The sequence below is a fragment of the Ziziphus jujuba genome, chromosome 4 (assembly GCF_031755915.1).
Source record: "Ziziphus jujuba cultivar Dongzao chromosome 4, ASM3175591v1".
Classification (NCBI taxonomy): Eukaryota; Viridiplantae; Streptophyta; class Magnoliopsida; order Rosales; family Rhamnaceae; genus Ziziphus; species Ziziphus jujuba.
The window spans coordinates 23,458,034-23,483,942 of record NC_083382.1 but is presented as its reverse complement, the minus strand read 5'-3'; the positions used below and the strand labels follow the sequence as shown (position 1 = coordinate 23,483,942).

Genomic DNA, 25,909 nt, shown 5'->3' with positions numbered 1-25,909 from the left:
AAAGCCCCTGCTCCTCATTGATTAACCAATAGTCTTAACCTCGACAAACATCAATCTTTCTTTTAACTAAATTCATCAAGGTCATGAATAAAATTCTCAACATCCAAATACCATTCTTGAAAACCCTAAGTTTCCCCCATTTCAAATAGATTCCATGAATCCACACCTCAAGCAATAAGAAATTTAAATCTTAATTCTAGCATCACCACCAATACTATGAACAAATCACTAGATCCTTAACCCAATAAAGTATTCCACACTTCTTAAATTCTAACTACGTCCCAAAAATCATACTCCTTATCATTGTAAATTATCACCAACAATATCAACCACCTTGAATTGATAAAGCACCACCAATACGAACCTTAAATCTCCAAGGAAATAAGATATCAAGATCTTAGCTTCTAGAATGAAAAATAACCATGCTTAAACATCCAACCATGCCTAAGGAATCATCCTCATCTCATTAACCTCATCAACCACCAAGTAGAACTTTAGTCGCTATCCGGATCTTGCTTGATTCTCTCAACGCGAAATCCATATTTACATCTCCCTACTTTACTTGTCGGTGACTTAAGTACCTTTATTCGGATCTTGCAACTTCCTTTATCATGCCAAACCACCATGTCATCCAGTGAGCATTCCATACGTCTTGGTACCCTTGGGGTGTATCGCATACTTTGAATCACGTGCTTCCTTTAAGATCTCCTTTTTGAACTCAACGATACCCTGCTTTGGATTCTTAATTGGCGATACTTAACCTTAAGTCGCTTTTGGAAAAACCATAACAATAAACAAATAATAAAATATATTTTTCAAATATACCTAACTTGCATAGGCAATTGTTAAAACTCCACATTGAAATTCATATCTTAAAATCCATAGCATAAAATAAAATATGCACGCTTGTAATGGAGGTACGTACGACACCTTCTACATGTTACGTAATCCATGATTCCAACTGTCGCCGACACTCTGCTACCAATACAAACCAGGGTGGTTGCCTATATTGGCCGTCCAATTTCCCGGGCTCGTAGGCAACATGATCATGGGGCTAGCTCTACATGGACCACATTGGTTCGCCGCCTCCATATGGTGCAGTATAATATCAAACAATATAACATACAGATACATGTATGAACACAAACCAAAAATACTTGAATAAAACACCTTGAAAAGCATTTAAATTTTGATAATCGATCGGGAAAATATTTTGACGCCTTGAAATCGATCGACACACATCCTTAGGCAATCATCCTTCTTCTCCATGAACGAAACGGATACCATTCACGATGATAAGCTTGACCTTCAAAAAGAAAAGGCATCCTCGACCATCGACTAGGCCATAGGAATTTCCCGTTAGGCTAGATGATCCTAATTGACACCCTCGAAGATTAGAGTTATTCAAACTCGGGCAACGAATTTACTTCGAGACAAACAGAAAGAACGCTTCCACGCGGGTAAAACGAGAGACTAGACATGGATGGGACACACAACAATGCACAGTCCCTTCGGAATACTAGAACCTAGAGCTCTGATACCAACTGTCAGGACCCGTCCAGAATTCCTTCCCCGGAACCCTAGACAGCCCTGATCCCAGGGAAATACCACCGAACCTTCCAACGGAAAATCCGGCAGCACCTCCCCTAAGGGATTTACTTACCACAAATTTACCTGCACTGAAAACACACTTCAAAAATATCCCCTTATTCCTCCCACAAACTACAAATTGGTTCCACAAATTGCAGTACTTAAAAAAAATAAATACAGTAATCCAGTGCAAAATAAATACAACAAGAGTGAAAGAAATATTACAACTGCAATAAAAGAATAACAGGGTACTGCCGAACTAAAACAGCGAGGAAGATCAAGTCCGCTCCGAGTGAACACCGACAACCTGGTACCTAGAGGAACGGAATTTAAGAGTGTGAGATGCTAATCATCTCAGTGAGCGACCCTACTACTATACCATATATTATCACAGTAATAAGTATAAATAATAATTATTTGGAAATAATAATATTTTCTCTCAAAACCCTTACAATTCTCTCAGTTGGAAAGGTTCCCCTTTTAAAACAATTTCACAAAAACCCTTTATCCATATGCCCCGAAAACCAAGACATCAATTAAATACCAGAAGCGGTAACAATTATATTTTTAATTCCAATTCAGTTTCCAAACATTTTATTTTTAAAACACAGTTCTGAAAATCATTTGATGCACCCACTATATACCAGTGGCGCCAACAGTACCCAGCGTCCCAAGGTACCGCCAGACAGGAGGTTATAGAAAGAAACCGGCATACGGTCGCGTGGCGTCCCACTGCGCCGCTGCTAACCTGGTGTCCCGGCCAAAGGGGGGTGGCCACCCTCTCCGATGGCATCCACAGGACACCCTCATAATATCACCTGCGCGCTACTCACACCCACCTGCGCGCTAATCATATCCGTGTGCACAATATCCATATCACATATACCATATCACATAATCAGAACACCAGTACGTGCACGGTGCATCTAAAAATCATAAAATCCACAATTTAAATTATAAAACAAATTTCACATTTTTCATAAACATAGCGGGCATAATCCATCCGCTTGAACCGGGAAATTCTCCACAATTTCCTTATAATCCATACCATAAATTCCATGATTTTCAAATCCACCAACTCCCAAATCCATCAATTCAAATATCCACATTTTTTCCAAGCATAAATAATTTCTCGAAATATCATAATCAAATCCCATAATATTTTATGGGCATATTTCATAAAAATTGAAATCACCAACATAACCAAATATTTTCCTTGAAATATTTGAAAATCAAATCGTGCCCAATTTACCATTAAAACCACACCAATTTCAAAATCCTCAAAACCATAAAATAATTCCACACGGCATAAATTTGTAGAATTCGCATTTTCTTAAATCCAATAAATTCATAAATAATTCTACAATAAATCCAATAAATATTTGGCACATAGAAATTAAATTCCAAATATTTAATTCACACATAATATATTCATCAATTAAATTCCCCAAAATTAATTTGAAGGTGGGTCACTCACCTGGAGCACGCAATTAACTCATGATCCACTACGGGATCAATTCTACGACTCACCGGTGCTCCTAGAACAAAATTCACAGACAGTCAAATAAATTAATATTTTATTCGGGTAAATAATACCCGGTACCCGGGGGGTCAAAACACAACGATAACTAAAATTTACGAATGATATACCGAATCGAAGCTCGAGTGATGCTAATCACAGATCCGGTCTTAATTTCCGATGATCGTACCCGACGGGGTCGGAATTTTATCGGGAAGCTTTTCGGGTTTCGGCTCCGCAATTCTCCCAAACCGTCGCGAATTGGTGGAAACGGAAGTCGGATTTGGATTCAGGAGGTCGAACACTGCGGACTGGAGCTGGCCGGAATTTTCGGGGTACTCGCCGGAACAGTACTTTCCGGCGGGCCGCCACGTCACCGGCAACCGTCGCCGGAACAGTAATTTCCGACGGTGGCCGTTTGCTGTGAAATTTTGCAGATTTGTAGATCGTGAGGAGAGCAATCCAACGGGACCGACGGTGAGCAAAACGGAGGTCGGACGGCGGAGAAATCACCGTTTGAAGATTTTCGACCCCTCGCCGGAAAACGCTCCGATCCCGGCGCGTCGGTGGTCCGATGGCCGTGATTTTTGGTGGGTAGGCCGGACTTGAGGAGAGGATGCTGGGTGTATGGCGCGTGTACTGTAGATCGGCCGGAATAGTGCCGATTCGCGGTGGCCGGCGGTGGAGGGAGAAAAATCGCCGCCAAACTTCGGACGTCCGATCCGGGCGCGTCCGGCGGCCGTTCGCCGTGAAATTTGGAGGTTTTGCCGGAAATGAGGTGGGCAATCTGGCTGGCCGGCGCGTGTACAGTAACTAGGCCGGAAAAACGTGAAAATGACCGGCGGCCGGCGGGTCCTCTTTCTCTCTCCTCTCTCTCTTTCTCTCTCTTCTCTCTCTTTCTCTCTCTTCCCCGAGAGTTTTTCAAAATTAAAACCCTGGGTGACACTGTTCATGCCACGTGGACCACTCAGAAGCTGACACGTGGCATTTCACTGTTCACGACCCAAAAACATTAAAATAATACGGTATCCGGTAAACTTCAAACGTCCATAACTTTTTAACCGGATGTCCGTTTTGAGCGTGCCGCTAGTCTGTGAACTCGTATCGACGAGCACTTCACAACCATGCATGAGTCAAAGCTCAATTCCCCATAAAAAAAAAGTCAACTCCGGCACCCCTTGGACAGTTTGGACCGCAACTTGTTTCGTCCATAACTTTCAAACCGTAGCTCCGTTTTCGACGTGCTACCAGTCTACGAACTCGTGGCATCGTGCACTTCGCCACGGTGCCCTAGTCATCTCGAAATTCCCACCGAGTCAAAAAGTCAACTTTTGACCCCTTTGGTCAACGGTCAACAGTCAACCTCGGTCAACGTGCACGGATTCCGGTGCGATTTGGGACGGGGTGTTACACATTAGTACTTATAGACCCGGGAGCAACACATTCATTTATCTCCAAGGAATTCGTCACTCGGGTCGGTATGACCCCTACTTCTTTAGAATGTCTAGTAGAGATAGCCACTCCTGCAGGAGAATCCTTGTGGCCTAGCCAGTTAATCAAGGAATGTTTCTTCTGCATCGAAGATCAAGTGATGGAGGCGGACTTGATCCTGTTGGATCTGTCCGGACTTGATGTAATTTTGGGCATGGATTGGTTGGCAAGGAACCATGCATCTGTAGACTGTTTCAGCAAGGAAGTTACATTCAGGAGGCCAGGGTTGCCAGAAGTAGTATTCCGTGGAGGAGTTGGAAGGCCCTTACCGAGGTTGATATCTACCTTTACCGCCAAGAAGCTACTGAATAAAGGTTGCCAGGGGTATTTGGCTCATGTGATAGATACCCGAGTAAGTGGGGTCAGGTTGGAAGACATGCCCGTTGTGAGGGATTTCCCGGACGTGTTTCCTAAGGAGTTACCAGGATTGCCTCCGGAAAGGGAAGTTGACTTTCCCATTGAATTGATTCCAGGCACCGTGCCTATTTCTCTACCACCGTATCGGATGGCTCCAGCGGAGTTAAGGGAGCTAAAGGTCCAGTTGCAAGATTTGGTAGATAAGGGGTTTATTAGACCAAGTATATCGCCGTGGGGAGCCCCAGTTTTGTTTGTAAAGAAAAAGGATGGTAGTCTAAGGCTGTGTATAGACTACCGACAACTTAATAAGGTCACCATTCCTAATCGCTATCCGTTGCCAAGGATAGATGATCTATTCGACCAACTCCAAGGTGCCAAGGTGTTCTCCAAGATCGACTTGAGGTCGGGATACCATCAGTTAAGGATCCGAGAGTCGGACATTCCTAAGACTGCCTTTAGGACGAGGTACGGACATTATGAATTCCTAGTGATGTCGTTCGGACTCACCAATGCCCCAGCAGCTTTCATGGACTTGATGAATAGGGTGTTTCGTCCGTACTTGGATCATTTTGTCATTGTATTTATCGATGACATTCTGATCTATTCAAGGAGCCAAGAAGAGCACGTGAGGCATTTGAAGAAAGTGCTCCAAACTCTAAGGCAGCATCAGCTATATGCTAAATTCGACAAGTGTGAATTCTGGTTGAATCAAGTGGGTTTTCTCGGACATATCGTGTCGGCAGAAGGTATCTATGTGGACCCTGATAAGGTAAAGGCAGTGTTGAGTTGGGAGCGCCCTACCACTGTGAGGGAGGTACGAAGTTTTCTTGGATTAGCGGGTTACTACCGTCGTTTTATTGAAGGGTTTTCAAGGATTGCCGGGCCGCTTCATAGATTGACCCGAAAGAATGTTGAATTTAGTTGGACGGACAGGTGTGAACAGAGTTTTCAGGAGTTGAAGCAAAAGTTGACATCCGCACCTGTTTTAACTTTACCTGATGGGAATGAAGGTTTTGAAGTTTATTGTGATGCATCCCATCAAGGGTTGGGTTGCGTGCTAATGCAGAATCAAAGGGTGGTAGCGTATGCATCTCGGCAATTGAAGCAGCACGAACAGAATTACCCTACGCACGACTTAGAATTGGCGGCGGTAGTCTTTGCTCTAAAGAAGTGGAGGCACTACTTGTATGGGGCCACGTGCCAAATCTATACCGACCACAAGAGCCTCAAGTATATTTTCACTCAGAAGGAGTTAAATATGAGGCAAAGGCGATGGATGGAGTTGTTAAAGGATTATGACTGTGTGATTGACTATCACCCGGGTAAGGCGAATGTAGTGGCAGATGCTTTGAGTAGGAAGGCTACTGGATCCCTTGCTCACATCCAAGTCATCCAACTACCTCTCATGGTGGAGTTGAAGAAGATGGGGGTGTTAATGCATATGCATCCTTCAGGAGTTCTCATGGCTAGCTTCCAGGTACGACCGGTGTTGGTGGATCGTATAGTAGAGACCCAAATGGAAGATCCTAAGTTGAGGACAATTAAGGGCAAGGTACAAGAAGGTCTTGATCCGGAATTTTCCATAAGGAGGGATGGAGCCCTCGTGTATAAAGGACGACTTTGCGTTCCGGATATCCCAGGACTCAAGAAGGAGATTTTGGAGGAGGCGCATAGCTCGATGTATGCGATGCATCCTGGGAGTACCAAGATGTATCGGACGCTTGTTAAGTATTATTGGTGGATTGGTATGAAGAGAGAAGTGGCAGACTTTGTATCAAAATGTTTGATTTGTCAACAAGTGAAAGCAGAAAGACAGAAGCCTTCGGGACTACTCCAACCTTTACCGATTCCCGTGTGGAAGTGGGAAGAACTCAACATGGACTTCGTATTCAAGCTTCCTTCCACACCTAGAAGGTACGACGGCATTTGGGTAATCATTGATCGTCTCACCAAGTCGGCACACTTCCTACCGGTACGAGAACGTTTTTCGCCCGAGAAGTTAGCCCAGTTGTTCGTGCAACGCATTGTAAGTCTTCATGGAGTACCGTTAGCCATCGTCTCCGATCGAGATCCGCGCTTTACTTCACGACTATGGCGGAAGTTGGCTGATGCACTAGGAGCAAGACTTAACTACAGCACCGCTTTTCACCCACAATCTGATGGACAAGCAGAGCGCACAATCCAGACATTAGAAGACATGCTAAGGTCTTGCATTATGCAATTTAGCGGTAGCTGGGATGAACAACTGCCACTGATAGAGTTTGTCTACAACAACAGTTATCAAGCGAGTACTGGAATGTCCCCGTATGAAGCTTTATATGGGAGGCAGTGTCGGACACCTTTGTGTTGGAGTGAGGTAGGAGAAGAGAGGCTCCTTGCAACAACTAATGCGGTCGGATCTGAGTATTTAAGGATGACCTTGGACAAGGTGAAGATCATTAGGGATCGATTGAAGGTTGCCCAAGATAGACAGAAGAGTTACGCCGATGTGCGTAGAAAGGATTTGGAATTCGAGGTAGGAGATTGGGTATTCCTAAAACTATCTCCATGGAAAGGAGTAGTACGTTTTGGACGACGAGGTAAGTTGGGTCCTCGTTATATTGGGCCTTACGAGGTTACGGAGAGGATTGGCCCGGTGGCGTATAGGTTGGCGTTACCGGAAGAGCTAGCTCGAGTACACAACGTGTTTCATGTGTCGATGCTACGGAAGTATATTGCAGACCCTTCGCACGTACTCGAGAGTCCGGATATAGAGATAAGGGAAGATCTTTCGTATGTGGAGCAGCCAGTACAGATTTTGGATCGCGAGGAACGCACGCTACGCAACAAGACTATTCCTCTAGTTAAGGTCTTATGGCGGAACCACTTGGTCGAGGAAGCAACGTGGGAACCCGAAGCACAGATGCGTGAGCAGTACCCGTATCTGTTCCAGTGACGTGCGGAAATTTCGAGGACGAAATTTTTGTAAGGGGGGAAGGCTGTAACACCCCGTCCCGAATCGCACCGGAATCCGCGCACGTTGACCGAGGTTGATCGTTGACCGTTGACCGAAGGGGTCAAAGTTGACTTTTTGACTCGGTGGGAATTTCGAGTTGACCAGGGTACCGTGGCGAAGTGCATGACGCCCTGAGTTCGTAGACTAGTAGCACGTCGAAAACGGAGCTACGGTTTGAAAGTTATGGGCAAAACAAGTTGAAGTGTAAACTATCTAAAAGGTGCTGGGAGTTGACTTTTTCTTGTGATGTAATTGTGAGTTGACTCTTGTATGGTTGTAAAGTACTCGTCGATACGAGTTCATAGACTAGCGGCACGCTTAAATCGGACATCCGGTTAAAAAGTTATGGACGTTTGAAGTTTACCGGATACCGTATTATTTTAATGTTTTTGGGTCGTGAACAGTGAAATGCCACGTGTCAGCTTCTGAGTGGTCCACGTGGCATGAACAGTGTCACGCAGGGTTTTAATTTTGAAAAACTCTCGGGGAAGAGAGAGAAAGAGAGAGAAGAGAGAGAAAGAGAGAGAGGAGAGAGAAAGAGAGAAAGAGGACCCGCCGGCCGCCGGCCATTTTCACGTTTTTCCGGCCTAGTTACTGTACACGCGCCGGCCAGCCAGATTGCCCACCTCATTTCCGGCAAAACCTCCAAATTTCACGGCGAACGGCCGCCGGACGCGCCCGGATCGGACGTCCGAAGTTTGGCGGCGATTTTTCCCCTCCACCGCCGGCCACCGCGAATCGGCACTATTCCGGCCGATAAACAGTACACGCGCCTGACAGCCTTGATCCTCTCCTCAAGTCCGGCCTACCCACCAAAAATCACGACCATCGGACCACCGACGCGCCGGGATCGGAGCGTTTTCCGGCGAGGGGTCGAAAATCTTCAAACGGTGATTTCTCCGCCGTCCGACCTTCGTTTTGCTCACCGTCGGTCCCGTTGGATTGCTCTCCTCACGATCTACAAATCTGAAAAATTTCACAGCAAACGGCCACCGTTGGAAATTACTGTTCCGGCGACGGTTGCCGGTGACGTGGCGGCCGCCGGAAAGTACTGTTCCGGCGAGTACCCTGAAAATTCCGGCCAGCTCCAGTCCGCAGTGTTCGACCTCCTGAACCCAAATCCGACTTCCGTTTCCACCAATTCACGACGGTTTGGGAGAATTGCCGAGCCGAAACCCGAAAAGCTTCCCGATAAAATTCCGACCCCGTCGGGTACGATCATCGGAAATTAAGACCGGATCTGTGATTAGCATCACTCGAGCTTCGATTCGGTATATAATTCGTAAATTTTAGTTATCGTTTGGTGTTCGCTCCCCGGGTACCCATTTGGGGATTACCCGAATAAAATATTAATATTTGTGGTTTTGGTACTGTGGATGTTTTAGGTGCACGTGCAAGTAGCGGAGTCGATCCTGCGGAGGATCTTGATTGAGATACGTGCACAAGGTGAGTGACCCACCTTCAAATTAATTTTGGGGAATTTAATTGATGAATATATTATGTGTGAATTAAATATTTGGAATTTAATTTCTATGTGCCAAATATTTATTGGATTTATTGTAGAATTATTTATGAATTTATTGGATTTAAGAAAATGCGAATTCTACAAATTTATGCCGTGTGGAATTATTTTATGGTTTTGAGGATTTTGAAATTGGTGTGGTTTTAATGGTAAATTGGGCACGATTTGAATTTCAAATATTTCAAGGAAAATATTTGGTTATGTTGGTGATTTCAATTTTTATAAAATATGCCCATGAAATATTATGAGATTTGATTATGAGATTTTGAGAATTATTTATGCTTGGAAAAAATGTGGATATTTGAATTGATGGATTTGGGAGTTGGTGGATTTGAAAATCATGGGATTTATGGTATTAATTATAAGGAAATTGTGGAGAATTTCCCGGTTCAAGCGGATGGATTATGCCCGCTATGTTTATGAAAAATGTGAAATTTGTTTTATAATTTCAATTGTGGATGTTATGATTTTTAGATGCACCGTGCACGTACTGGTGTTCTGATTATGTGATATGGTATATGTGATATGGTTAGTGTGCACACGGTTGTGATTAGCGCGCAGGTGGGTGTGAGTAGCGCGCGGTTGATATTATGAGGGTGTCCTGTGGATGCCATCGGAGAGGGCGGCCACCCCCCATTGGCCGGGACACCAGGTTAGCAGCGGCGCAGTGGGACGCCACGCGACCGTATGCCGGTTTCTTTCTATAACCTCCTGTCTGGCGGTACCTTGGGACGCTGAGTACTGTTGGCGCCACTGGTATATAGTGGGTGCATCAAATTATTTTCAGAACTGTGTTTTAAAAATAAAATGTTTGGAAACTGAATTAGAATTAAAAATATAATTGTTACCGCTTCTGGTATTTAATTGATGTCTTGGTTTTCGGGAAATATGAATAAAGGGTTTTGTGAAAATGTTTTAAAAGGGGAACCTTTCCAACTGAGAGAATTGTAAGGGTTTTGAGAGACATTATTATTTCCAAATAATTATTATTTATATACCTATTACCGTGGTATGATAGTGTAGAGTAGTAGGGTCGCTCACTGAGATGATTAGCATCTCACACTCTTAAATTCCGTTCCTCTAGGTACCAGGTTGTCGGTGTTCACTCGGAGCGGACTTGATCTTCCTCGCTGTATTTGTTCGCGCAGTACCTTGTTCTTCTTTTACTGCAGTTGTAATATTTCGTTCACTTTTGCTGTATTCTGTATTTTGTAGTACTTCATAAAGCTCTGTATACTGTATGGGACACTTATGTATTTGTATTGCACTGGATTACTGTATTTTTATTTTGGAGTGCTGAAATTTGTGGAACCAGTTCGTCGTACTGTGGGAGGAATAAGGGAACAATTATAGAAGTGTGTTTTCAGTGCAGGAAATTTTGTGGTAAGTCCATCCCTTAGGGGAGGTTCTGCCGGATCTTCCACAGAAGGGTCCGGTAGGGTTTCCCTGGGATCAGGGCTTGTCTAGGGTTCCGGTGGGGAACTTTGGACGGGTCCTGACATTATATATATATATATATATATATATATATATATATCGTTAATATGCATATGATAGGATTCTTAATTAGGCATTATTTTTTCTTCACAATCAATTATAAAATATAATTTGTTTAAATATGTCTTTAGAATAATTTTTGAATTCCAACACAGAACATGCTCTATAAATCTTGCTTGATGTGGTGCATTAATCTTTTGTTTCATTTTTTTTTTCTAGCTTTTTAAAAACCCATATGCTTTTCTCTATATCTTTATCCCACCTAATATTATGGGTTGACTGTAAGACTAAATATTGAAACTTGGATTTCAATTTTTTTACATTTATAAGTTGATTGAAAAGCTAATTAGGAAAACAATAGGGAAAAAAAAAATAAGGAAGTTAGCGAGGCAGTACCATAAAAGTGGAGTGGAGATATAAAAGTGTAAGCATTATTTGGTAGACTTGCCGAATTTACTAAAAAAATTATAGAAGTTACAAAACCTCTTGTTTTTGATCGAGGGAAGCTAAAAAAACCTAATATTATTTTTAGGTCAGCTAGCAGTAATAGAAGTAAATATTAATCGGAAATTGAAATGCATCTTAATATTAATCGGAAATTGAAATGCATCTTAATTTTAAGGCACATCATAAGAAATACTTTATTGATTACGAGATAAACATTAATTTAATCACAATATTTATCTGTTTAAATTAATTTAAGATAATTTTTTTCAATAAAACAATCATTTAGAATGAGGATGATTTTTTTTTTTTAAAATTTTCAATAAACTGAATGTTCTTCTTTTTAATTTTTCTATAGAATGGAAGTGGTTGTGGATATTCAATTTATTTCTTTAAATAACATGTTAAGCCTTTTCCCAAAGTTATATAATTAATCATTTTTGTTTTTGGTAAAAACCTATGATCATTTATATATATAATTATCAGAGAAAATGATAATATATGATATAATTTTGTAATTGTCCACCACCCACGGCTACAGATCGGGATTCGAGTCTACCGCAAGGCAAGGATTGTCAAGGGCATTCAAATAAAAATAAAAGCCCGGTCTGTTTTTGGTGAAACTCTCCTGCAAATTATTACTATCATTTTTTATTTGTTTTTCTTAAAAAGGAATATCTTCAAGCATATCACAGCATGTCAGTCACATCTTTTACAGGACAACCTTCCTCACGCTTTCTTGCTTGGAGTCTGATATTTTAAGATAAGGACAGAAATTTATGTAAACGCCAATTACATATTTTTTTTCCTGAATAAAACTAACTAATTACAGTTTTTGTGTTCCATTTATTGTGGGTTTTTGAAATTAATGTCTCTGGACATTTATAAGGCTAAAAATTAATGAGATTTAGGTTAACTATATAGGTGCACCATTTCAAAACAATATTATATATAAAATATCCAAATAAGGATTTTGTTGGGTCCCCACACGAACAATCTTTTAAATAAAACAAAATAAGAAGTAAGATTTAATAATAAATAATACAACAGTAATAAATTTTGTTTTAGCTGCTGAAAGATACCCAACTACTATTGCTCTCCTTCGTTTGATGAATATTCTTTGTTAGATTCTTTATAAACCCAACCTCATCTATTACATATGTACCCAAAATTAAAAAAATCATCCATTAGGTTTACTAAAAATTAAAATCTCATTTATTACGAGAAAAAATAAACAATAAAAACTCTCAGCACAGAAATACTATTAAAACCCATTTTGTACAAGCTGACAAAGTTTATTATAAGTTAGTTTTACAAATTTGGATTGTTTAACAATTTTTTTTTTTTTCATATATATCGGTATGGAAGAAAGCATGCGAGGAATATATAATTCTCTCTCTCTACATATATTTTCCATAAAACAATCTGAATTATCAAATTGGGATAGAGGAATTTCAATATCTTCCTTGCAATCTCTTGCGGGAATAAATAATTAACCAAACCAATATCCATTGAGCAGAAACAGGATCAACAAGATCACTCACCTTGTCAAAGGGATTATTTCTATAATCTAGCAAATCATCGAAGATGAGCTCCACTTATGTTCCCAAATTATTATCTCATTTCCAGACTCAACATGCCATTGAGCCAACAATTCAATTACCTCCTGACCACACATTACACGCCGCCAAATTCAAGATTGCTTGGAAGAACGCTTAGCTTCCAAAAAATCCAAGTTTGTAAAATATATACCTATTCCTTTTTCACACAATATTTTCTATTGGATTGTCTCAATAAACATTTTTTTTTTCGGTGAAAGGATTGTCTCAATAAACTTGTTTTGGGATTGAATAGTCATGTCAATAAACTTGCTTTTAACTTAGTTTTTCTCTTATATATATATATATATATATATATAATCATATGAAACTTGTTAATCTTGATGGAGTATTTTGATACAAGGCAGCTAACATTTAAACATAAGACACAACGTTACAAACTAATCACTGAGTACATGTTAAACAAGACAACAAAACGCACAGCATCCAGGGGAATAAGGATGCCACATCCCTCAGTACTATCCTGGAATGCTCCACTCTACAGATAGGAGAGAAGAGAAAGTTAAGAAAAAGTTATCTTTGTGATACCAGATAGCTAGCATAGGACAGCCGCAACTGTGCTATGTAAGCTACATCTAGTTTCCTATACGTGTAAGCATATTATTTGTTGAACTTTATCTATTTTAAAATAGGTAATGATAAAGCTAATAGCTTTCAAGCCAAACGACCCCTGTTTAAATTGTTTTCACAGATTTACGGTGCACACGGGAAAAACATACCACGCCATCGCAAGTAATCCACATTGCAAATTGGATTTCTACATTAATAAATAATAAACATGTTTTTATATTAAGTAGTTTTTTTCTTCATGATTTTTCAAATGAATAATAAATTTAAAGTTCTTATATATTGTCTACTTCAAACATAACCCCCCTTTTTTAATAATTTCAAACATAACCTTAGGGGAAAAAAGAAAGAAAGACCTAATTAGGTTTTTTTTTTTCTAAACAACAGTTAAATATTTAGGAGAATTCTCTCGTACTCAACCCATGGATAATTTAAAAGTTTTTATATAATGTCTATTTCAAACGTAACCCCCTTTTCTTTTAATAATTTTAAACGTAACCCTAGGAAAAAAACAAAAGAGAAAAAGGAAGAAAGACCGATTTAGGTCTCTATATATATAGAGAGAGAGAGAGAGAGAGAAAAAAAAAAAGAGAAAAAAAAAATATATATATATATATATATTCATATATACTTTGTCCTATATGTGTAGTGTATGTACTCCTGTGTCCTATCCTATCAACCAAAACAAGAAGTTGAAAAGTTACCGCCAAAAAGAGATCACTTATATATAATATGTATAAATAATGATAAAGCATTCTTATAACTAGTTTAATAGACCATTTTTATTTAAAGTGTTATTAATTTTATTATAAGAAAATTCATTTATGTTCTTAAAAATGATAATTCGTTCTTATAACTAATTTAAGGTCAAATTATTCTGAATTAATAAGTATAAACAGAGAACAAATATTTATTTATATATATATATATATATATAATTATCAGGGAGAATGATAATATATGATATAGTTTTGTAATTGTCTAGGGCAATCAAATAAAAATAAAAGCCCTGGTCTTTTTTTGGTGCAACTCTCCTCCAAATTATTACTATCATTTTTTATTTGGTTTTCTTAAAAAGGAATATATATTTATTGGGAAGGTAATTACCAGCACAACCCCACTTTAATGGCCATTTTAAAAAAGTGATTTTCGTACACATACTCATAAAAAAAAAAAGGCAAAAAACAAAAAAGAAAAGAAAAAAGTACCATCTGCTCTTAAATAAGACTTCGGAGTGCTAGGGATGGGACAGAATAGAGAGCGAGAGAGAAAGCAAAGGTCTTGCTCTAATCAAAGAAAGCCCCTCTCATATTCACTAAACCAAAAAGAAAATTTGAGTTTCCTCTTTCAATGGCAAAAAGAAAGTCACCTGCAGCTGCGCCTTCTCCTGCTAACAAGGCAGCAGCCACCGCTAAAAACCGTTTGAGGTTGCGGGAAGACTCCTCGTTGGCAGAGAAGAAACAGGTTCATATGAAGCATCTCCGAGCGCCATCAGTCAAGTACGACGCCCTGTTCTTGGAGGAGACAATAGAGGGAAAGAAGCTCCGTTTATATAAAAAACGCCAGAGGAAGTTTGAAAGCAAGAAAACCAGAGAGTACAAAGAAAATGCTGCTAAGCTTGCCGCTGTGAAAGATAAATATGGAAAGATCAAAAAGCAGAAGAAGAAGGTTAGAAAAGGTCTGGTTCTTCTTCTAAGAGCTTACAAAATGAAATTCAGGGAGACCGTGGATATGAAAGTAACATCGGTGGATATGCTAATGGTCCTCCGAAAGCTCATAGAGTGGGTCAACTTCAAACCCAAATGGACCATCTCGGAAGTTCGGAGGCCCAATGACGACCAGCCAGGCCCCATACAAGTGATGCAGCAGTTGCTCCAGCTTCCAAATTGCATTTCAACGTTAGAAGGTTGCACAACTGCAGCTCCGGCCTTCTCCACCAGGATGTCCGCATCGGCATCGGCATCAGCATCGGCGTCGGCAGCAACAGATGCTCCAGACTGGAACGCGTCGGCAAGCACTTCCAACACCTCTTCTAAGCCATAGCAGGTTGTTTTTGCTCTCCTTCTTGAAACGTTTGATGGTTTTTGGTTATTGCTGCAGTGGATTTTGATATGCTTTCTATCCCCTGTTTTTTGTTCCCCTGTAATGGTAGAGACAGAGATATTATGTTTAACGGTTGTGTTTTGTTTTAACTTTTAACGGCTAATTAGAACTTTAATTTGGAAATGCCACTGGTTATGATAAATATCTATCTCTTTATCTGCTATTGTTCTTTTAATATCATAGAAGTTTTTCAGAACTGACCAAACCAAAAATGATAAAGGTTAAAGTTCACATAAAAAAAATGTTGGGACGGAGATCTTTTATGTGCCTTATTTTTCTTCTTCTTCTTCTTCTTCTTATTATTGTTTTGGTGATTTTTTTTTTTTGGTAATAATATGCATTGTTTTTCTGCTGCTGGTAAAAAGGGAAAAATATGATGTTATGGGAATGAAGAGGCAGGAGGTTATGATGGTCCATTTAATAGATACGGGTTGGTTGTCTTTCTGTTTGTCTGTTTGTTTTATTTTTATTTTTTATTTTGTTTTTCTAACCAACAATGAATTATCACCCCAGATCATCAAGGAGAAATGGAAATTTTCAACATATTCCCTTGAATTTTCAACAATGCTTAAATACGATCTCCACTTTTTTTTAAAAAAACAAGAAAAAAAAGAAAAAAAAAAGAAAATGGTTTGTTTTCCCAGTGCTTAGGATGATTGATTATAAATTGTCTTCACAAATGGATGACCTTTTTCCACCATTGTTGTGAAGCCTGAAAAATCTTGGAATTTGTCACAAAGCGGTCATGTACCACTCTTGCTTCTCCCTGTTTCTACCAAATATTCTGGTGCTTAGGATATTTTGCCTTTTCTTTACAACCAGATAAGAGGTATAGAGAACATGTACCTCCTCCCTCACACCCTACCCCCCAAACTTCCGTGAGGAGCAGATTTAAGTCCATATTCTAATGGGAGGAAAACACTAACGAGTCAGAAAAAAATAATAATCGTTGATATTCACTTGAGAGAATTGAAGATTTTGTTTGTAGTGTGTAACCATCGAAGCAATTTCTGGCATATCCCATTACATTTCTATCTTTTAAAGATTATATATCTTAGGCTGCAGGAGTATTAATTTCTTGATGTGTTTTAAAATCTTCAATTCTAAGCGTAAAAGCAGCAATTTTACATGGAATTTATCATAAGAGAAAGCCACTCAAGGGATAGCTATCAGACAGCTATAATGGCATGCATTTCTTTGCTAGAAAGTAGCTCCCTCAACCAGCATACCATTAGTTTGTGACTGAATAACATGTTTATAGAAATAGCCCATTTTAATGGAAATTAACCAGGATTCAACTAGATTAATCTTTAGTTTGGCCTTGATACTATAAAATGCTTGATTGTCCGCATTTAAAAAAGCATTTCGTTAAGTGTAGTGGTATTAAAGCTTTTCCTCTAAATAGATATAGAATAAGCCTTTCTCTGTTTTCCAACAATAAAATGTGGATTGGTTTTCTATGTTGCATAAAGCTATGCAATATATATGGGTCAACTTTCGGATTGGCAATTTGCCACATTGAAATTTACATTTCAAGAACATGTGCGTTTTATACAATATGGTTTGCAAGACCCTATGATAACCGAAAACTCAATGAGCATGATGTCAAAGGAGAGAGAGGAGGGAATGATTTTGGGAAAGTAAGTTCGAGAAGATAGCATTGGTTAGGTAATGGCACAGATATGTACTGAATTGAAAAATTATGCACGAAAGGAACCGCTTGTAGGAGATCCCGACCAGAAGGAAGTAGATCATTCTTAGATGGCAAGAGCACCACTTCGAAATGCACAACCTCACTCAATTCAGGAAAATATTCTCGGAAAAAAAAAAAATCAATAAGACGACCAAAGTAATTGATTAGGTAATATACACATGAAAATATTCTCGGAAAAATATATTCAGGAAAATTATATACCCATGAAAATTTTGGCTATCAAAAAATACCTAGACCTTGCCCTGCACACGTTAATTGCCAACTACACCTTACCTTATAAAAAAAGCTGATCCTTTTTGGTCACGTGACGTCAAGTTATCTGTGCATCGAAAGTGAAGACAACGATAAGACAACCAAAGTAATTGATAGGTTAGTCCCTCACCTCGTTAATTTTATTAATTACTTGGGTTGTCTTATCAGCGTTTGTTTTTATTATTATTTTTTGTTCCGGTGGCACACAAGATTTTTCATGGATTGAACAACCTTATGTCTCGATAGTAGATAAACATTTTTTTTTGGTAAAATATCTCTCAATAAACCATTTTTTTTGGATTGAATAATCGTATCATTAAACTATTTTTTGGTAATATTTATATCAATAAACTTGCTTTAATCAATATATATATATATATAATTCACCCAAAAGAAAAAAAAAAATATATATATATATATATGTTCCTTTACAAGAAACTTGTTAATCCTGATAAAGTAATTTGATGGTTTTAATTGGTTTGACTATTGAATCACAGACTTTTTAATTTTCATGGGGATCAGTTTCCATGAGTCCTAATTTGTTTATGGGCAGTTGTACAAAATATTTGAAGTTGTTTGTCAATTTGTTGAGGTCCGGATTGTGTGATCTTTTCTTAAGGACCTCTTCTTTGTCCAAAATGAACTTTTGGAACAAATACAAATTACGAAGTATCAGGATTTTGGTAACAAGAAATGTAGGTAAAAATTCTATGCCTCTTACGCAACATATTTGTTTTTGTGATGATAAAGCAACATATTAGTTTGGTTCCCGAAAGGAGAAAGCCTAGATTTTTTCTTTTCCCAAGATACCAATAGAGATTATATTTTACTTGTTTTGATCTAATATATTATATGTATATATATAAATATATGTTTATATACATTTTTTTAGCTAATGTAGATATTTATATATATTATATATATATATATGTATATTTATACATACAAATTAGATTTTTCTAAACAAGACATGTAATTATTATACATTTTTTTTTTTTGGGCAAATGAACCATAAACAACTCTCCAACTATGATTCACAATGAGTTAATTAATATAATATGTTATACTTAGGCTTTTTGGCATATGTAGCTTATTTTAGCTGCATCATATGTAGGTGGTCCTTCGATCCCCACAAAACAAAATCTTAGGAGACAAAAAAAAAGTATCAAATAATTTGGTGAAGATGTATTGGTCTTTGGATATTTTGTATCAATTAGACCCAAAATTTACATAACCACTTATTTGACCAACATATTATTTCTCACTGCTGACCTATACATGACCTATTAAACATGGATTAACCAACAACTTTATACACACCAATATTTTTCTTTCTTTATTTCCACCAATAAGAAATGTTTAAATTCACTTTCCTCTGTTTTTGGTCACTTTTTTTTTTTTTTTTTGGCCCAAAACTGAACTCAATGTTCTAGCGCATAGTCAGTTATGTTTGGCCAACTATTTACGTAGCAAAATGTTGATTGATAAAGCAGGGAGGCTCCTTTTATTTCTTTTATTTTTTATTTTTTTTCTTTTTGATAATAATGCAGGGAGGTATTGGATATTCAAAAGTCATCAATAGAGTGGAGAATCCAATAATCATGTTGGTTATGTGATTCAAAGAAGTCAAAGCTTGAGTTATTTTTTCTGCATAGTTGCTGTCATCAAAACTATGTCGTTTCAACCTTATATCATTAAACAAAACTGTGAGTTTTGGCTTGGTGGTTTAAAGAGAAGCTGGCAGTCATGTAAAGGCTTTCCAAGAGTCCTAACAGCAATAGAGATATGCAGCAATAGTTCTACAGCAGCAACAATTCTGCAGCAACCGTTTTCTTTGGTGTTAATATAATTTAAGTTCTCTTTCTCTTTCCCTTTAAGGTTTTCTCTTTAGTATTCTCTTGGGTGAGAGTTGTGAGGTGAGAAAGGTTGTAAAAGGGGATTTTGGGTCTGGTATATGGGTGTTAGGTGGAGCTTCTAAAACAAAGAAAGAGAACTAGATAAGCTGTAAAACACATTCAGTTATAGTGCATTTGAACTCCTTGTGGAGCTCCGAGGACGTAGATTCAATCTTGAATCGAACTCGTAAATTCTGTGGTGTTTTGATCTAGTTTATTATTTAATTTTTTGAATGTTTGTGTTGCTGAAATTGTAACAAATCATATAACGATTAAGATTAGTATGATAAAAAAAAAAATCATGTCCCCCAAGAATAAGGAGAGGTCATGTTTTTTACAAACAGCACGACATTCGATAAGCAACGGTACCAATCCTTACAAGAGGTCTAATCTTGAAGTAAGCTTTAGAATAGCTTGCAAGATTTGTATCAAGCCGCACAATGAGTCATGCAAAGGGGATGACATATGTTTCCAGTATGGGCAATTAGGATATATGAAGAAGGATTGCCTTTATTTTCATAGAGGTACCAGAGCATTGGGATTGGCCTCGCAAGCTCATCAGGCCAGTGATTACGGAAGTTAGAGTTAGTAAGCAAGCCAAGCTGCAAGTGATTCATTCGGATCAGCACAACAGTAGAATTAAAGGAATTAAGGACTCAGTTGCAAGAATTGGTGGATAAAATTTTTGTCAGGCCTAGTATATCACATTGGAAAGCACTAGTCCTATTTGTAACGAAGAAGGATAATATCTTAAGGTTGTGCATTGACTATAGGCAGCTTACTAAAACTACTATCCTAAACGAGTACCCATTGCCACAAATTGATGGCTTATTTCATCGACTCCACAATGCAAAGGTGTTATCCAAGATTGATTCGAGGTGTAGATATCATCAGTTGATAATTAAGGAATTCGATATTCCCAAAACTACTTTCGAAACTTGGTACTGGCAATTACGAGTTTCAATGATGTTGTTTGAACTTACAAATGCTCCAATGACTTTCATTGGCATGATGAACCATGTATTTAGCCCATACTTAAATCAATTTGTTGTCATGTTTATAGATGACATCTTGATCTATCCAAAAAAGTAGGGAAGAGCATGCAGGACATTTAAGAAAGATACTACAAACTCTAAGATAACATCAACTACATATCAAGTTTAATAAATGTGAACTTTGGTTGGATAGAGTAGGATTCCTCATACATTATAATATCAGCTGATGGTATTTATGTGGATAAATAATAATAATAATAATAAAGGCTGTTTCAAAGTTGGAACGCCCTACCACTGTGACTGAGAAAGTAGTTATCATGGTATATACATGCGAGTTATTAACCATGCCTGTCTTTTTCCATTCTTACCCAAGAAAATTATATTATTCACCCCAAAAAAAGAAAAAACTATGTATTTTAGGGCAATTAGACAAAATAGAAAATGATGAAAAAGATAAACAATGCTATTGAAATAATTAAATGAATTTTTTGCATTCAAAAATGAACATCTAGACATATAATCTAATTAACTTGTATATATAAATTAAAAAAATAATAATTGAAATTTTAAAGTTGATGATATGTTTATATTCTTTGCACCCCCGCAACATATATATCAAATTATAACTACAAGTATATGAGAGGGTATTTGGGTTTTCAGCAGTTGGGCAGAATATTGGCAAATTTTTGAATATTGGTTAACTTGTTCAAGGCTCAAATCTCGCCAATACTCTGATGGAAGAAGCTGAATGATTATTTTCTTAAGTGACGCAGCAATCTTAACTAAATTCAGAACAAGCTCAAGTTCTTTTTTACACCCACTAAAACCAACCAAAGTTACCACCTCAAGATCTTGATGTGAACCCCAATACTTCGTATTTGCCTTTGCTTTCATAGGGGCATCTTTGTCAACCCACTGCAACACCAAAATGATAGCCAAATGAATAATCATTAGTCAACTATATAATAATAATAAGAATAAAAAATTATGAGTAAAAATATACCTTAAAGTCCATGTCGCTGAAGGAAATCTCATAATATCCATGATGTGGGCGTAGCTGCAACAACCATAAAATTAGGAAAGTCATATTATAAATAGTTCTCTTTATATAAGGTCACTTGAACTAGGGAATTACTCTTAAAATTTACAATATATTTGCAAGACAAAAAAAATTTATACATACTCAGCATCATTTTATAAAGCTAACAAATTCAAATGTAAAATATGTCTATATATATATATATATATATATATATATATATGTATGATTGTATAATTACATGAGTAGGTGCGTATACCTGAAGTGACAAATCATGCACGACAGGAGCTGCTTGTAGGAGATCCCAGCCAGAGGGAAGTGGACCATTCTTAGATGGTAACAGTTCCACTTCCAAATGCTCAACCTTAGTCAATTCAGGAAAATATTCTCGGAAAAAAAATGATTTGCGCCAAAATACCTGATATTATTAGCTTCAAAGAATTATTACCAAAAAAAAAAAAAAAAATTAATTAATGAACAAGTAGAAGGAGAGAGTAGTAATTAACCTCGCGTGGTATTTGGAAGCGAAGTCTCTTGAGTTGGCCAAAAAGCTCCCTATAAGGATCAAAATTAGGGAAGCCTTCGTCGAAGCAAATAAATGGATTTGGCTGAATTAGCTCCAGAGTATTATTATAATTGAAGAAGGAATGGTTGAAGCAAAATGTTGGATTTAGTTGGGACAGATTCGAGGAAGATAGCTTCACCTTCTTGGGCCAACAATATTCTCCACATGATATCATTATATTATGATTAGGATTAGAGATGTGGAGGTGCTCAAGATTTTCGCAAAACGATATGGTCAAGTATTTCAAATTTGGGGCACAAGCAACTTCAAATTTCTCAAGGATGTCTGAATTATCCACACATAAACGTTCAAGATTGGGAGAGTTGGTGAAAATGCATTCAATATCCTTGTCTCCCACATCTAAGGATTTCATAGACAAATCTTTCAGCCAAAACATGGATAAATTAGCAAGAAAAGTCGCAGGGTAACAGAGGCAGTCATTGTAAGAAAAATCCAGTTTGAGCTTTTTCACCCTTCTTTTGACACCAAATTCAACCCATCTGTTTACATCATCGGAAAAGAATTTATCTAAAGGAACTTCAATTGTCAATTCTTCTAAATCAGTTTGTGAAGCATTTGTATTCAATTTCATAGCTTTATCCACACCCTTTACATACTCAAGTGAATTTGTTTTCCAAATTTTCAATGCCTTTCTGCGAGTAAATTTCAACCTAGGCGTAAAACCTATCATAGTCTCCCAAAGTTCATTCCATCGCCGACAAACAACTCTCAGTCTGGCTGCTTTTTCCACTGATAAGAAACTCATAATTGTCACCACTATTTCTTCCGGTAATTTACACTTGCCGCTCTCCTCCTTCCCCTGATTATTGTTATTGTTTTTTTAACCAAATTAGGTTTTTAGTTACTTTTTTCAATCTCAATAATCAAAACGAATACAAACAAGCAAATATTGAAATTTTAACACCAAATTAATTAATTAAGTACTAAAAAGAAGGGTTATTATCATTGTTATAACATAACTCCGACTTAAAAAATAATCTAATATTAGAGCTGCATAATTTGGTAATTAATTACCTTGTGGACTTTTGCCTTCTTTTTCGGTGGAAAACAATAATCGCCATCATTAACAACAGAATGCTTCATTGTCATTAATCAGAGAATACTGAATTTGAACAGAGATTTGAAGGGAAGAATTTTGGGCAAGAAAGCTCTGAGACAGATTAAGGAAATTAAACTCTCATACATAGGACATAGTGATAAAAATAAATAAAAACAAAAACATGTCTACCACTGTGGCAAATATTTAACATAAACAACAATAAAAAACAAAATCTAAATATTTGTTTATTTTATTCAAATAATCAATATCAGTCCGCGAAGCAGACATGCACAATGACTTGCAAATCTACATCACAACAAAATTGATATGATCGTTTATATTAATTATATATCGCACCAAAATTATTGTGACATGGATGGACAAGTTAATTAAATACCTGCCGATTTCTGCACTTTGACAATGGGTATTCCTATTATTGTTAATTTTAAGGCCCAAAGGACTTTCACTTGGATTTTCTCATTGGATGTTTCCTAATATTTCTTTCCTAGAAAATATGACTGGCGAGGAATTAGTTCAAGTTTTCGGAAGCTCAAAGGAGTTCGTGGAAACAGCCGCTGATGCTTTGAAAGAACAACCTGCAGATCATGCACAGGGTATTAGGAAATCCATTGAAGCTGCTTACCAAGTTGCCGGCTGTAGATACGAGTATGGTTCTAGCTGGGGTTCCAAGGTAAACCTATCAAATATTGAGGGTTTGTTTATAGACTATAAAACCAAAATTAGCAAAACTCACAATTTAATTTCTATGTTACATGATTAAGTTTTTATATAATATAGAACTTACGAGAAACATTGCTGTGACCTAATTATTTTATAATTTGGTATTATTTTATTAGAATGCCACTTGGATTCATTATATTTTTTGTTTGGTAAATTTTATTTATTTTCTAACACAACGGAAATTCGAAATATTAAAATTTTAATATAAAGTTAATTTGATATGGAATTAGGCGGGTTGGATATACGGATCCACATCAGAAGATATCCAAACTGGGTTGAGCATCCATGCAAGAGGTTGGAAATCAGTAATTTATTTTCCGGATCCACCGGCCTTTCTAGGATGTGCTCCTACTAGTGGGCCAGATTCTTTGACCCAACAGAAAAGGTGGGCCACAGGCCTACATGAAATCCTAATCAGCAAAAACTGCCCGATAATTCATACTCTTTTTGGTAATCTCCAATTCAGACAGTGTTTGGCTTACTTGTATCTCCTGTGCTGGGGCTTCTGCTCGATTCCTGAACTCTGCTATGCTATTCTACCCGCGTATTGTCTTATCACAAACTCTAATTTTCTGCCCAAGGTGAGCATAGTCCTTTACTTTTATTTACTTATTATTATATTTTATAGGAATGAATAATTCGAAGAATCATTATTCGAAGCAATATAATTACTTATTCCGGAGTAACTAGCGCAACCTATTACTTCAAGCGCTTTTTCTTTTTCTATTTTTCTATTTTTTTTAAATATGGTTGACCCTAAACATCATATTTATTACAACTATTGAATAAAAAATATTATTTAGTTTATTACTAATAGAAATCTATGTTGATGTGACATTTCTTAATTAGCTGCATTGAGAGTAAATATTTTTTCTAAATAAAGTTTTTGAGAAAAATAAACAAATATTTAATTTTTTTTTATGTTAAATATTTGCCAGTGGTAGACGTGTTTTTATTTTTATTTATTTTTATTGCAATGTCCTGTTTAATTATCCTTTAAACCTAAAATGCTAGTTTGACTAGCTAATTAGGTATGTAATAGTACCAGATAGAGGTATGCATTCCGTTTATATATATATATATATATATTTATTTTCCTTATTCAGTTTAATTTTCTTATTAATTAATACTTTCCTTCTTATATGTATTAGAGTCAATCAATTTCCAGCAGAGTTTTCTTGCTCAAGATTTTTTCCTTCAATTCTCTACTCAAATTCAGTATTTTCTAATTAATAACAATGGAGCATCCTGTTCTTAACAACGGTGATTATTGTTTTCGATCCAAAAAGAAGACAAAAGTCCACAAGGTAATTATTAAAGCATATCTAATTAGTGAGTGATCGGATTTTTTTATAGTTTTTAAGTCCCTTCTTGTTGATACATAATTAATTAATTAATTTGGTGTTGAATATATATATATATACATTTGTTTGTTTATATTTGTTTTGATTATTGAGATAAGTGATCGGATTTCTATGAAACGTTCTACGCCTAGATTGGAATTTGCTCGCAGAAAGTCATTGAAAACTTACGAAACGAATTCGGACGAGTATGTAAAGGGTGTGAATAAAGCTGTGATACAGAGGCTTCAAACTGACCCACAAGAGTTGACAATTCATGTTCCTCTAAAATCAGGCCCAGACTTTTCTGATGATATAAATAGATGGTGTGAATTAGGTGCCAAAAAGAAGAGTGAAAAAGCTAAAATTGGAATTTTTTTTTTTTTTTTTCCAAAACCAAACAGCCTCAATTGCTCTGCGACTTTTCTAGCTAATTTATCCATGTTTTGGCTCAAAGATTTGTCTATGAAATCCCCACATCTCTCCCAACTAAATCCAACGTTTTGCTTCTACCATTCCTTCTTCGATTATCATAATCCTCTGGAGCTAATTCAACCAAACCCATTTCATTGTTTCAACAAATGCTTCCTCAATTTTAATCCTT

General features: G+C 37.2%; 2 protein-coding genes across 3 annotated transcripts; both read left to right on the top strand.

The window, feature by feature from the left end:
- Positions 1 to 14,821: 14,821 nt before the first annotated feature.
- LOC132803476 (uncharacterized) lies at positions 14,822 to 19,705 on the top strand. 2 transcript variants are annotated; one of them, XM_060816622.1, is made up of 2 exons: positions 14,822 to 15,647; positions 19,221 to 19,705. In XM_060816622.1, the coding sequence occupies exon 1, from the start codon at positions 14,952 to 14,954 to the stop codon at positions 15,642 to 15,644; it is 693 nt and encodes a 230-aa protein (XP_060672605.1). In that variant the 5' UTR covers positions 14,822 to 14,951; the 3' UTR covers positions 15,645 to 15,647; positions 19,221 to 19,705. The 2 variants fall into 2 exon arrangements, with proteins under 2 accessions (XP_060672605.1, XP_060672604.1); XM_060816621.1 differs by lacking the exon at positions 19,221 to 19,705 and adding an exon at positions 16,070 to 16,876.
- A 3,891-nt stretch (positions 19,706 to 23,596) lies between these two features.
- Positions 23,597 to 24,815, top strand: LOC125421911 (cellulose synthase-like protein B4). Its single transcript, XM_048472020.2, has 2 exons — positions 23,597 to 23,915; positions 24,196 to 24,815. The coding sequence occupies exons 1-2, from the start codon at positions 23,709 to 23,711 to the stop codon at positions 24,601 to 24,603; spliced, it is 615 nt and encodes a 204-aa protein (XP_048327977.2). The 5' UTR covers positions 23,597 to 23,708; the 3' UTR covers positions 24,604 to 24,815.
- Positions 24,816 to 25,909: the final 1,094 nt, after the last annotated feature.